The sequence below is a fragment of the Solea senegalensis genome, linkage group LG19, assembly GCF_019176455.1.
Source record: "Solea senegalensis isolate Sse05_10M linkage group LG19, IFAPA_SoseM_1, whole genome shotgun sequence".
NCBI lineage: Eukaryota > Metazoa > Chordata > Actinopteri > Pleuronectiformes > Soleidae > Solea > Solea senegalensis.
Window position 1 is genome coordinate 5,240,960 of NC_058038.1, and position 14,351 is coordinate 5,255,310.

At 39.6% G+C, this 14,351-nt stretch overlaps 1 protein-coding gene across 1 annotated transcript in view; it reads left to right on the forward strand.

The window, feature by feature from the left end:
* Positions 1 to 14,351, forward strand: part of LOC122785253 (hemicentin-1-like) — a 34,657-nt gene that overhangs the window by 18,977 nt on the left and 1,329 nt on the right. The window contains exons 14-21 of the mRNA XM_044050979.1: positions 1,061 to 1,342; positions 3,075 to 3,398; positions 3,848 to 4,114; positions 5,250 to 5,401; positions 6,256 to 6,265; positions 11,548 to 11,679; positions 12,915 to 13,187; positions 13,931 to 14,263. Coding sequence (XP_043906914.1) covers positions 1,061 to 1,342; positions 3,075 to 3,398; positions 3,848 to 4,114; positions 5,250 to 5,401; positions 6,256 to 6,265; positions 11,548 to 11,679; positions 12,915 to 13,187; positions 13,931 to 14,263 — 1,773 coding nt within the window. The remainder of the gene's footprint in view (positions 1 to 1,060; positions 1,343 to 3,074; positions 3,399 to 3,847; positions 4,115 to 5,249; positions 5,402 to 6,255; positions 6,266 to 11,547; positions 11,680 to 12,914; positions 13,188 to 13,930; positions 14,264 to 14,351) is intronic.

Here is a 14,351-nt window from a genome sequence, read left to right on the forward strand (position 1 = left end):
TAAAGTCCGAGTTCCGACATAGCTTGAAAAGGTTAGGTGGGGAATGCATCATGACAAATGTGTTGTAAACATGTTTAGAAATGCACAATATTGAACGTTTCTGACAATATCTGACATTTATATTTATATATATATATATATATATATAACCAATATTTTCCTCTAGTTCTACTGCAGAGGTCATCAATATTTGTCATACTTGCATCGCAGCATATTCACGATAAGATTTATTTTCTCTGTACGAAATAAATACATATAACAATGATAGGTGTAGAGGGGACGACAGCGTAGATGTCAAGGAGCTTATTCAAGCCTGTTGTTTCAGTCATTAGTCATGTTAGAGGATCTTGGCGTGTTTGCCATGATCCTTTACCCAGCTAGCATTTTTTGCTTCCCAGAGCATTCTGGGAACGTTACCTTTTGGTTGTGGAAATGTTCCCTGAAGGTTCCCCCGCTTGGTTCTCCTTGACACAGAAAGTTTCCCACATTCGGATCCCAGAAGTTACTTTGTCACGACCGTCATACAACGTTAAGTGAACGTTCTGTAATTCATTGGACACAATGAATGAATGATCGTATTATTGTTCATTCATTGTGTGTTTTTTGACTGTGGGAGCACAGCCGTACCTGGAGAGTATGAATCGTTGTAATATAACACAGTACAAATACGTTGTACAACATTCACATATCTGTTAACTTTTACTCCACTACATTCCCTCTAACTATCTTTGTTGCTACCAAATAAAATCAGAAGATGAAGAGTTGGTATTATAGTCTGGATTTATATAGAGCTTTTCTATTTTTGATGAGCTGCTTTACACTGTAGTTTTCACTCATTCAGACCCAGCATCATGGGGTCAAGTGTCTTGCTCAATGACATATAGAGCCAGTTATTGAACCCATGACGTTCCAGGTACTATTATTAAAAAGTGACTTCAACTTCTATCAAATTCATTTTCTGGTAACAGACTGTTTAATAAAAAAGACACGAAAACAATCCATCTTTAGTTCTAAATACACGACTTACGCTCTGATCCTTTGTGTGTTCTTCTGTCTGCAGGAACGTTTGTGAGTGCCGATCAGATGTGTCAGCTCCACCTGAGCCCTCCTCGGGTCGTCGTGGCGTATGGAGACCCGATCTCCGTCAACTGCAGCTCGTCGTCCAACCAGACGAAGGGAATAGGCTGGGAGTCTCCACTTGGCGGCATAGGATTCCAGCAAGGCTTCTCGTTCCTTACGCTAAAAATCGACAAAGTCAGCCAGTGGTCGTTTGACGCCATGTGCTACATCAGTCATTTCAGCGATATTCAGTGTATTGAACAGCTGCCGGTCAAGGTTTATAGTAAGTACATTCATTCATTCATCTGGTGCTGTGAAGAAGGCGAGACAAAATGATGGTCTGGAATTTTTTTAAGTGCTTTTCCACTACACAGTTCCCGCACGACTCGTACCTGGTATCTGGTGTAGAGCTGAAACAACTAATCGATTATTAACCGATAACTATTACTATTCATGATTAAAGCAAGAATTCTTGCTTTAATCATGATCGTTTCAGCTTCTTAAATGTGAATATTTTCTGGTGTCTTTGCTCCTTTAAAACATGGGAACCATAAAAAAACGGAATCATTTTGGTTTGTGGACAAAAACAAAACGTTCGAGAACATCGTTATTTCCAGGTTTGACAAGCATTTTCTGACGTTTTATGGACCAAACCATTACTCGATTAATCGTGAAAATAATCGACAGATTAATCGATGATGAAGAAAAATCATTAGTTGCAGCTCTAATCTGGTGCTTTTTTTTTAGTTCCTGCTCTGGTGTGGTGCGTCAATGTGACGTCAACAGACTGCCGGCCACTGATTGATTGGTCAGAGAGTGTCGTCACTGGAAGAGTCACAAGTGCGACGTCGGACACGAGAATCAAACCGTACAATGCCGAACTGTAGATCAGCTACAAAGACGTGAAATATGCGTTAATCTCCGACATTTTCCAAATTGTAAATATTTAACAGAGGAGTCTGGTGTATTAAGCGACAGTATTTAGCGATAGCGCTCCGTGGTATTTAGCGTTCAGTGACTGTGTCAGACGGATTCATGCAGGAAGTAGTGAACGATTCTGTGAACAAATATTTTTAAATAACTGTTTCTAATGATTCCGTTACGTAGAAAACAAACAGCTTTGCTTTCGTCTCTAGTTTGTGTGTTTGTGTCGCGTTTAAAACTACGTCACGGCAGTTTTATACAGCCGTGCTACGACGACTCCACCCACGTTGAGGAGGTACTATAGTAAGGGAAAACAATACCAAACCGTGTAGGGTCGAGCCGCGCCGTGCCAAGTTGTGCTGGCACTGTACTGTGTAGTGGAAAAGCGATATTAGAGTGTAGAGTAGAGTAATTATACTGTATTTTTGAGTCTCCGTGCCCAACAAATATCCAAGAAGTCAGTGTACATGGATGTCGTTACCCTGCCTCTCTGTTGCCATCATTGTCATCGTCTTCTGCTTGTGCATTTTTGGTGTCCAATGTTACAGCGCCACATACAGGCCTGGCATAAGAAAACAGAAGAGTTCTGTTTCTGTAGGTGGTGAAAATGGGAAAGAACAAACTTATCTCAATAATCCCCTAAACCATTTGATACCACTGAACATTTTGGGGTTCTTTTGTAACAGACTGATACTGAGTATCGTATCGACTCATCCCTAATCCCTAAAAAAACCAAAGGAAAAGACGTGTTTTAAGAAGATGAGATTTAAAAACCGCTGTCGGAAATCTGAGCTCAGGACGTCGTCAGCCCCGACCACAAATGGAAATAGCTAGAAAATACTCTGGGGTAAATGCATCATCACAAATGGGTTGTGAACAGCTTTTATTGAAAAAAGCTTTATGTGGTCGAGATACTGTTCAATGTTACAGCTCCACATACAGGCCTGGCATATATACTACATCTTTTAGAGTCATTTTGGGGGGGGGGGTTGTGTGTTTTGGAGCCATTTCTTAAAACAATGCCTTTCTCAACTATACCGTTAAAACATTTGTAACCACTGAACGTTGTGTTTTGCGTCATGTTTTCCCAGAATTGCCAGACGATGTCTCCATGACCGTGCTGACTCAGACCAGTTCGATGGTGGAGGGTTCAACGTACCAAATGCAGTGTGACGTTACAAATGTCGCGCCGGCACAGAACCTCACTGTGTACTGGCACAAGGGGAACAAGGTCCACCCGGAGACATTCAAGGAGTCCATTCAGTCTCCGGTCAACAAGTCATCCGTCTACTTCATGAGGGTCAACAGAGAAGATAACGGAGCTCAGGTCTGGTGCGAGGCAAAGCTCAACATGATGCCGGCGGGAGCCGAACTGCCCACGACTAGGTCCAAGGCACATTCACTGAACGTACTGTGTGAGTACTGAGCACCCGCTTTCATGTTTCTATGGAAACGCACCTCTGCCTCACGAGGGAAATTTAAAAAGAAATCACTCTTTAGGGCCGAACGATATATCTCAAACTAAATGATATGTAAGTGATGTCCTCTTACCCGACATCGCTACCTTTCACCCTGGCCTTCAAAATAAGAGCATTGGCTTTGGCTATTTTAACAACTCCCGATATTAATCTTGTCGAGGCATGATTTAAGTGACTATACCTTAATTTGTACTTCAATTAAAGAAATATATGCTAAAAAGAATCATCTCAAAAGCGATATAATATCGCAATATTTCACTGATTCCCCTTCCAACCCCTAAAAATACGGTAGAATTAAATTCTCCAATTTTACACTTGTTTAGTTTGACTGTTTTTGATGTATTTATTATTCATCCTCATCCTGTTGTTTTTCACTATATCAATAGACCCGCCTACTTTCAAAAAGCCTGAAAATGAGACGCTGGAGGTTCCGGCGGAGAGAAAAGTGATCTATTTAGACTGCGCGGCGACAGGGAACCCGCCGCCCGTCTACAGCTGGCGTTTCCCTCAGGCGTTAGAGCAGATGGACGAGTTCAAAAATGACAAGCGACTCGTCCTGGACAAGTTCCTTCAGTTTCCGGGGACGTATGCCTGCACCTCGTCCAACAGCCAGGGAACGAAGACCAAATATATCACGCTCGTCGAACCCCCAAGTAAGATAACGTCACTGGTTTACAACATCTGGTCCGTGTACTTGACAACCAACGGATTTTCCCGATTACCATTTACAAATAGGGATATGAAAAACGAAAATCGACCGTCATTGAGAAGGGGAAAAGACGGAACGATCGGTTGTCTGGATGTGCACAGTGATTGGCTGTTTGACTGCCACTCCAGAGGCTCTGGCCACTCTACAGGTTGCAAGCATGGTTGCTACTTGGTTCACGGGGGAGGGACTGAGTTTGTTCACGCAACCAAACCTGCTTAGTCTATCGAGATATATCTAGTTATCGTATGATCGCCCAGCCCTCCATCAATTTACTAGTTTTATAGCAGAAAACAGACTGAGTGGGGGGAAGAATAGGTGGTGTGTGCTGAGCTCCAAAAAGTGTTCAACACAGCGGAGGTTTCACCACAGGACTTTCCATTCACTCTGCTTTCTATGCAAAATAAACTATGCAAAGTCGGAAAGCTATTTGCTACAGTCAGTTTGCTTCCTGATCTCCGTTTATCTGCACATCCGCACAACTGATCATTCTGTCTTTTTCCTTTTTCATTGGGAAATGGCTCGTTTTTACGGTTTTGGTTTTATTTTCCTAAAACGGAAATCTGTTGGCCGTCAAGTACTGGGGTGATCTATCCCCTTTGTTTTTACTTTCTTATCACTTTATTGCACATATATATATATATATATATATATATATATATATATATATATAAATATATATATATATATATATATATATATATATATATATATATATGTGTGCGTGTGTGTATATATGTGTGTACATATATATATATATATGTATATATATGTGTATGTGTATATATATATATATATATATATATATATATACATATACATATATATGTATATATGTATATATGTACACACATATATATGTGTGTGTACATATATATAATCCTCCTATAATTCCTTCATACTGTTGTTCCCCATCAGGCGGTCGCCCTGGAACCACGGCTGGGATAATACTAGCTGTTTTCCTAGTTTTCATTTGCATCTTGGCATGTGTGGTATATCATAAACGGAGAAACGCTTCCAGAGCGTGACGTCACAGAGAGCGAGAGAGCGAGTGAATGTAATTAAAACTCCCTCTCCCACAGGGAATCCATCGACATTTGCAGCCATAATTGGAGTTTTTGTGGCCCTGGGAGTCGTCCTCGCCATTGTCGGTCTACTTACTCTGACGCCTAACGGCACATTTTCGGCCTGTAAAGGCGACTACGTCAGAGGACAACCTGCCTCATCAGGACCTGTATGAGACTGACTTTTTAAAGTTTATTTTATTAGTGTAATTATTATTTTTGCATGGCTTTTTTCCAGAGAAAATTTTATTTTTTTTATTGTTTTTCTTTTGGTGAACATGACAGTTTCGTAGCTTTTTTAAAGGTGCAGTAGACGGGGTGGTTGTTTGATGTCAATTGTTGAGTTAGTAGAGGAGGCAATCATTTGTCTCATGTAGGCCCAGATTTCCCCCTAGTCTGATTTACACTCAACAAAAAATGGAAATATCCCGTCTACTCCAGCTTTACAGACCTAATGGGCATGGTGTCTTCTCTGTCGGTGCATTTCTGCTAATGTGATGCAGCCTGGTTCACACTGGATGCGTGGCGTGTCTCCTCCTCACACCGCCGTTCTGTTTATGACTTTAGTTTCTGGTTTATCTCTGATAATGATGACAAATACAAGCGGCACTACTCGGCTTTTTTCTACTTGGTTTGGTATCTAGTGATGGGCAGAGAATCAGTGAACCCTTCTGTTACCGACAGGGTTTGGCATGCGTTCTTTACTCATTATCCAATCACAGACAAGATTCACCAGTACAGTCCTGGTGAAAAACAAAAAACCAAGTCGTGATAGAACTGTATCATACGTAGGGCTTTCATTGTCGGGTTTATGTAATAATGTTGGTACGACGTCAACATCATTATCAACGGGTATCACTGAAGCTCAGAATGGAAGCGTCTCAGGCGCGCGGCGTGAACACTCTAATCTGTTTACATGAGCACGGAACGCATCAGTCCGCTGTGAACCAGGCCTACGAGTGACCACGGGGGTTCAAAGGTTGGCTGTTTTGTCATTTTGTGCATGTGTACGCCTGTGTCCGAGTTGGGTGCATGTAAACACACACGGACCGAGTCAGAATGAAGTGGAGCGTGAACACCTCACCCTGCAGCTCTGCTGGGCTTTTTGACCTGCACAGTTTACTCTACATGGTACGATCTGGACCGGTTCTCACCGGCCCCCGACAGCGTCTGTGGACGTTTAAATGATAATCAATGAAATGCTCTGATTCACTACAATGACTCCTCGACCGTTTGTGATGAGTTTAGAAAGATTCTCAGTACGGCAAATTCCTAAACGGTTGAATAACTGCCAGATATTGGAAGTTGACCCAAAATGAACCCAGGCGGCCTGACTATCATGATGGTCATAAGAGGGCTCACCCACTTTATGCTACCATGGCATTTTCTTTCTTGTTTTGGTTTAACTCGAGCGTTTTATGATGCAGACTAACTCGACTAAGCCGAAAGACGAATTATACCGTCGGACACCACCGATATAACTGTGTGTGTTCCTTTTCCATTATCCTGGTTTTCATTATCCAGCCTTAAAGGGATGATTTTGAATTTCTGACGTGGGGGTTTTAGGTTTTTAAGGAGTTTCTTCGGCGTGGCCGGTGTTTAGTTACAGGTGAAAGAAGTGATCTTTAGCCACGTGTCGTTATTCCATCGTGATTTACCGTACGGTTTGGAACGGTAAAGCCCCGGGTCAGGCTTGTGTCGTTGGACATGTCCGGTGTAGAGCATCTATGGGTTTTTATTATGGTCGACACTCCCAGGTTCCAAGTTCCGATGTAAATGGAACGCAGCATTAGCTCGCGGCACACAGGAAGCTCTCTTGTGCTGTTTTGAAAGCCTGTGTTCTCAGTCACCTCATTTTACGCAAGGAAATGTTCACAAAACAAAAAAACGAAAGGAGAATGTCTCGTCTTTCTCCTAGGGCTGCAATTAGATTCATCTGTCAATTATTTATTGATTATCCATAATGCAACACACTTTAAGATTATTTTCCTGATGAATCGAGTAATCGTTTGATCCATAAAATGTTGAAAAATGGCGATCAGTGTTTGTCAAACAATGGAAATGATGATATCTTGTTTTTAATCATGAAAAAAGCTCCAAAGCGAATAATTGATCATCAAAGTAGTTGACGGTTAATTTGGTGATCGATTAATAATCAAGTGATAGAGTAATTGTTTCAGCTCTAGTCCATAATATGTAATAACATGGAAACGGTGATAATTATTCACTTTTAATGATCTCTTTGTTAATTCTTTGGCGGTGAGTTTAGTAAAATCATTAATCACTGATTCGTGGCTGCAGCCCTCGTCTTAAGAGACGCAACAGTCTTATCTTTCACTTTCCAGTCCGTCTCTCTGTCTCTATTAAACTCAACAGAAACTCAGGGTGTGATGTTTACATAACTGTACATCTGAGCCGCGTCACAGAGAGTCATGTGACCCCGGGTAGTGAACGCCTTCTGTGTCTCTTCTCATGGCGGACAAAAGCCACGACTGTAACACAATAAACTTAACAACAGCTCCACTATCCACTATAAGAAAAAATGGTTTACAGAGCGCGGCACAAGAGAGGCTGTTTAGTTTCTTAAGTTTGTGTTTCATTTGCTATGGTCCTCAAACTGTGGTACGCGTAGCACCAGTGGTACAGGAGCTCCTTCTCGTGGTACTTGGAGGAAAATCAGAAAGACTGACCGAGCTTTAAGATTCGTGGCATCATGGGAATTGTGCTTTATGCAGGAACTACATCACGGGTCTGCAACCTTTTAGAATGAAAAGAGACACACACCGTCAAGTGTATGTTTATGTATAAATGCATCATACAAACCCCACTTCAGAAATCCCGTACTGTCCCTTTAACAGCAAAGGATAGTGGGTTTGTCGAGGCACTAATTTGACCCACTCAGGTGTGTGTGTGTGTGTTTTCTCTGTTTTCACTACAGCTGCATCATCTATACTTGCTTGAGGGTGTTTTTCAGTTTGTTTTTATTGTTTTTTTTAATGTCTGTGTCCATGTTGGTCTGTGTCGTTACGCAGAAAATGTTGCAGGGTTTAAAATAACTCCACCAAAAGATTTCATTTAACACCAATTCCAATTTGGATCAAATCAAATACACCCTGGCAGTAAAAAGTGGGCAAATTTAACTTTTTTAGTGGCACTTGAACACAAAAAGATTAAAATCCACCCTGGAAAAGTGTTAAATTTGACTTTATAAGTGATTTTAAGTCATATTTAACACTTTCCAATGCTGTATTTAACTATTTTAGTGGCATTTGAACACAAAAAGAGTTAAATACACCCTGGAAAAGTGTTAAATTTGACAATATATGTGATTTTAAGTTATATTTAACACTTTCCCATGGTGTATTTAACTATTTTAGTGGCATTTGAACACAAAAAGAGTTAAATACACCTTGGAAAAGTGTTAAATTGTGATTTTAAGTCATATTTAACACTTTTCCATGGTGTATTTAACTATTTCTGTGTTTAAATACGACTAAAAGAGTTACATTTAACACTAATAAACTCTTTTAGTGGTATTTAAAGATACAAAGAATTAAATACAACATGGGAAAGTGTTAAATTTGACTTTTTAAGAGATATTTGAACAATAAACAAGTTATATTTAACACTCATTGTTCAAATATGACCTAATGAGTCCACTTACCATATCTGTGTGACTCCTGATCATAATTGGCATTGAACTGACTCGTAAAGTGTTATTATAAGACTGCAACATTTACTGTGTAACTTGTTTTACTATATTATTATGATCATGACTATTATTATTATTATTATTATTATTATTATTTTAAATCTACACACCGGTACAGTTGTGGAATAATGATGACGATAATGTGTTCGCACTGAAGAGACTGATCGTATAACGTGGTTTCCTGCGATGCTTTGTTATCGCTGTACGAGCTGAACATGAGCCACGACGTCGTGCAGCTCGACTGATTTGTGCCAGTCAGAGAAAACCAAAGAAAACTTTTAATAAAATGTAAAAGTCAGGGATGTGTTGTTGTTTTGTTTTGTTTTACTACAGAAGAGGATTAGGCCCACATGCAAAAAAGTTCTGAGATTAAAGACAGAATTTTGAGGGGACAAAAAAGTCTAACTTTAATCCCAGAATAATGACTTTTTCTCAGAATTCTGACTTTAATCTCAGGATTCATGCCGTTTTATTTATTTTATATTTCTTTTTCTTTTTTTTTACACGTGGTCCTAATCCTCTTCCGTATTTTCCCCATCGTCGGGGGTTAATCCGTCAGTTACATCCTTTGGCTGAAGTCAAACATCAAATGTTTCCCTGCCTTCTTTTGTATTCAGTCTGGCTTAGATTATCCAGCGCTGAGTCTGACATACTAATCAGCATTTAAAGAAGACAAAGACTTGTTTCTCCTTCTCTTTCTCTTGCCAAGATAAACCCGTTTTTTTTTCTTTACGTTCAGCTGCCGTCGTTTCAACTCTCCTCTGTTCTGTTTGTGTATGTGTTGCTATGACGACCTGGCAGTGGCTATTGCTCAATTTGTCATGGTGTCCTGGTTTTTAAAAAAGCTTTTATTATAAACGGTTGAACCTCCAGGGGAGAGAAAGTGAAAGAGGCCACACTGCACTGTACTGCGCTGCCATCCCAGATTCCCAGCTGTGCTTGTCCATAAATATAAATACGTCCGTGTAAAGCGTCCGGTTTCTCCCAGTGCGGCCTCAGCTGATGCTCAGCGCGACATTCTGCTCACAGTGTGAGACTCGTCGAGCCACATGCCGAGCTGGGCTGAGCCGAGCCGAGCCGAGCCGAGCTGAGCTCTGAGCTCCTGAAAAACAGGCTCTTGCTGTCACAGAGATACAAATCTCTGGTTTGAAATCAAACCGACGGCCACACCTCAGTCAGGCACGTGAAGAGAATCGTTAAGATATCAAACCTTCAACACCCTTGAGTGTCGTTCATCATAAAGAGCAGCTCAAGTCTCCAGTCACATTTAAGGTTAAAGTCAGAGGAATATTCATCAAAAGTCAACATTTATGTCGTGATTTTCTGTCTCGTTTGAAGGCAAATTACAGTTTTAATCCGAGAAATTTTACTTCTTGTTACATGTTTTCTATAGTGATGTATTTTTCTAGTTATTGTTATTGTTCAAATATCACTTAAAAGTCAATTTCCAATGGTTCATTTCACTCTCTTTGTGTTTAAATTTCACTAAAATAGTTAAACTTCACTAGTTTATTGTTCAGATATCACTTAAGAAGTAAATTTTTACACTTTCCCATGGTGTAGTTAACACTTTTTGTGTTTAAACACCACTAAAAGAGTTCAGTTTACCTTGTTTATTGTTCATATATTATATAAAAAGTAAATTTTAACACTTTCCCATGGTGTAGTTAACACTTTTTGTGTTTAAACACCACTAAAAGAGTTCAGTTTAACTTGTTTATTGTTCATATATTATATAAAAAGTAAATTTTAACACTTTCCCATGGTGTAGTTAACACTTTTTGTGTTTAAACACCACTAAAGGAGTTCAGTTTACCTTGTTTATGTTCATATATTATTTAAAAAGGTCAGATTTAATTCTTTCCCGTGGTGTATATAACTCTGTGTTTAAACACCACTAAAAAAGTTACATTTAACTTGTATATTGTTCAAATATTACTTGTTCAAATATTACTTAAATATTGACTTTATTAAGTCAATTGTAATACTTTCCCAATGTTGTAGTTAAAACTTTGTGTGTTTAAATACATAAAACAATAACATAATAAATAAACAATACATCGTACCAAAGAAATGTAGATTCTTTAAGGTGGAGAAAGATATTGCACAGAACTAAAGATTCGCTGCAGCACAAACGGCTGGACTGTGTTTTTGTGGAGGCCTGCCACCTGTTCAACTTCCCGGTTTCCCCTTTTTACACACACACACACACACACACACACACACACACACACACACACACACACACACACGTTTGTATAGTATAGTGAGGACATTCATTGACATAATGCATTCCCTAGACCCTAACCTTAACTATCACAACTAAGTGCCTAACCCTAACCTTTACCCTAAACCGAATTCTAACCCTAACCCTAAAACCAGATCTTTTAGGGGTGTCAGAATGTGACGACCAGCCAAAATGTCCTCACTTTCCCAAAATGTCCTCACTTCCCCAAAATGTCCTCACTTCCTTATGTATACAAGTTTTTTGGTGCTCAAAAAGGAACCCATACAAGAACACACACACACACACACAAAGTCAGCTGGGACAGCCGGGGCCCTTTTGTTCAAACATCGCTTCCCCGCAGAGTTGCTAAGCTCAAGTCCAAGTTGGAATTCTTCGCCTCCCCCCGGCTCACCTCCCCCCTCTGAATCCACTGCTCACTCGGTGCAGAAAAATAAAAATGGGGATCGACGTCGTGAGATGGATTCTGAACTTTTGCATGTTTTACTCCGGTAAGATCTTCATCTTTTTTTAACCCCTCCTCCCTCACATGTCTGATGTTATGTATGATAATAATATTTTGATGCTGCAGTTGTCTGAAGGAAATGGAGTATATTCGTCTTTTTTTACACCCTGTGGCTTAAGTTATACACTGTGAAAACAGCCCTAGTGAGAAAAAGACTAAGCCAATTATTGTTAATATGATTCAAATTTCCAATGGGGTAAGCAAGTTTAGCTTGGTCAGAACACTAACTCTACACCCACTTTCAGACTGTAGTGTTTCTTAAAAAAGGAGAAAACAGATTAAAAAAAAAATAGATAAAAACATGTTAAAAAAGTAGATAAAATCAACCAAAATTTGAGAAAGTTGTACAAGCAAAGAAATGTTGTCATTTAAAAGGGATTTTGGGGGAAATTTTTGGAATAACATCCTAGAAATGTCTGAGGAAAGTGATGTTGTTGAGCAAACAATGACCTCTAGTTGTTGACTTCACAATATAGAAGTACGTTTACACTAAAGTTTACACTTTTACACCCTGTTAGTAACATGTTTTGTGAGAAATTCAACATTTTGTAAAACAATTTTTTTACAGAATTTCAAATTTTTGGGTAAATTCATGCAAAGTTAGCAACATCTTTTTGTTCCATTTTACTACAGTGTTAAATTTTGTTTGTGCTTTGTAACATTAACATGTTACAATGTAATCTAAATAAATAGTAAGTAAAAAAAATGCTAGTCAAATAAATTTAGTAACATTATAATATTTTGTAGTGTTTTTCGTCCTTTTTTTTCTCCATCATTTTTGTGATATTAGTAACATGTTTGTGTGAAAAATTCAACATTCTGTGAATTTTTGGGTAAATTCATTATCTTTTTGTTTCATTTTACCATAGTGTAATGTTTTTGTTAGTGGTTTGTAACATTAACATGTCATTATGTAATCCAAATAAATAGCAGGCCTAAGTAAAAATTATGAAGTTTATGTCGAATGTTATTTTTTTAATTTGTTAGTCAAATAAATTTAGTCACCCAAGTATGTTTTTGTGATAGTAGTGATTATTTGATAACGTAATATTTTACGTTAATTGACATTGTTTTATTAAAAACTTAAAGGTTTTTTGTAACGTCCTTTGGTAAATTAATGATTCTCGTAACAGTAGTGACATTGGTTGTCAGATAATGTGGATAAATACATATTTTTGCACATTTCATGGTGTTGTTTTCCACTGTGTGTGTGTGTGTCAGTGTCAGTGTCAGGTGAAGGCTGCTCCCTCGTCCTGAAGCCCTCCAGAGTGGTGGTGGGCTTCGGGGAGCCGGTGTCCGTCAGCTGCGAAGCCACTAGGCCAGTGCGTGTTCTGGGCTGGGAGTCGGTCATCAGCGCCGCTCACACTCAGCAGGACCTGAGCGTCCAGTGGAAGGTCGACAGCCTCATCGACTGGATCGAGGAGCCCATCTGTTACGGAGTGTTTTTCACTGCTCCAAGACAATGTGAGGAGAAACTCAACCTCGTCCTCTACAGTGAGTCGGCTCCTCTTTTCCATTCCAACATGAACCAGACCTTAGATCACGATGGAAGCGAGGTCATAGGTCATCTCCACCCTTGTGTACTGTCTTGAAAAAACTCATTTCAGGAAAAGTTTTCTCATTCATTTAGAAAAACTGAGCCAAAAAATAAGATTTTTTAGGAAAAATTATCACAAAAAATTGGAGAAGCAGCCAGGAGAAAAAAAAAATCAGGAACAATCATTTCCTTAATTCAGAAAAACTACGATGAAAAAACATTTTCAGGAACATAATAATAACAACAAAACCAATAACAACAATAATAATAATAATAACAATAACAAAGCCAGAGAAAAAGAATTCTGGAAACAAAGAAGATTTCAGGAAATGTTTCCTTGTTAATTTAGAGAAACAGAGATGAGAAAATTCCAGAAAAAAATATCTCTTTGTTCGACGAAACAGAGCTGGGAAAAAAAAATATCTGATTCATTCAGAAAAACTGAGGGGGATTTTTTTCCAGCAAACTTTTTCATTGGATTGGGCAAATGTGCTGCTTTTTTTTTTTTTTAGAAAGTTTTACAAATGTCTCGTGGCCAAAGTCTACAGTTATGGACAAATGGGATTAACAGACAGACAGACGGACGCATGCTCCTTGCATTTACAGGGATTTACTGCTGACACAGAAACATAAAAGATAAGGTGTAAAATAACCCTTAAGTATTTTAAGTATTGACACTCAAAATCCATGTTTTGTCCAGAAACCCCGGACAGCGTCTCCATCAGGCCTGTGAACCACACCGGCCCCATGATCGAGGGCAGAGAGTACCAGCTGCTGTGTGAGGTCCAAAACGTGGCTCCCGTCCAGTACCTCACTCTGAGGTGGTACCGGGGGCAGACGGAGGTTTACAACCACTCCTTCTCCGACCTCACGTCCTCCTCGCCCGTCCAGGTGTCCTCCGTTCTCCTCGTCACGCCAACCAAAGCCGAGGATGGAGCGCAGTACAGGTGTGTCGCGGAGCTCGAGCTCGGACCGGAGGGACCACAACCGTCTCCCGCCGTGACTTCAGAGCCTCTCAACGCCTCAGTGTACTGTGAGTCCTCAACCTGTCACTGCCCTGGACTGTGAGGACATTTTAGCTGGCCCACGCAACTTTAAGAGCATTTATTTTAAGGGTCAAG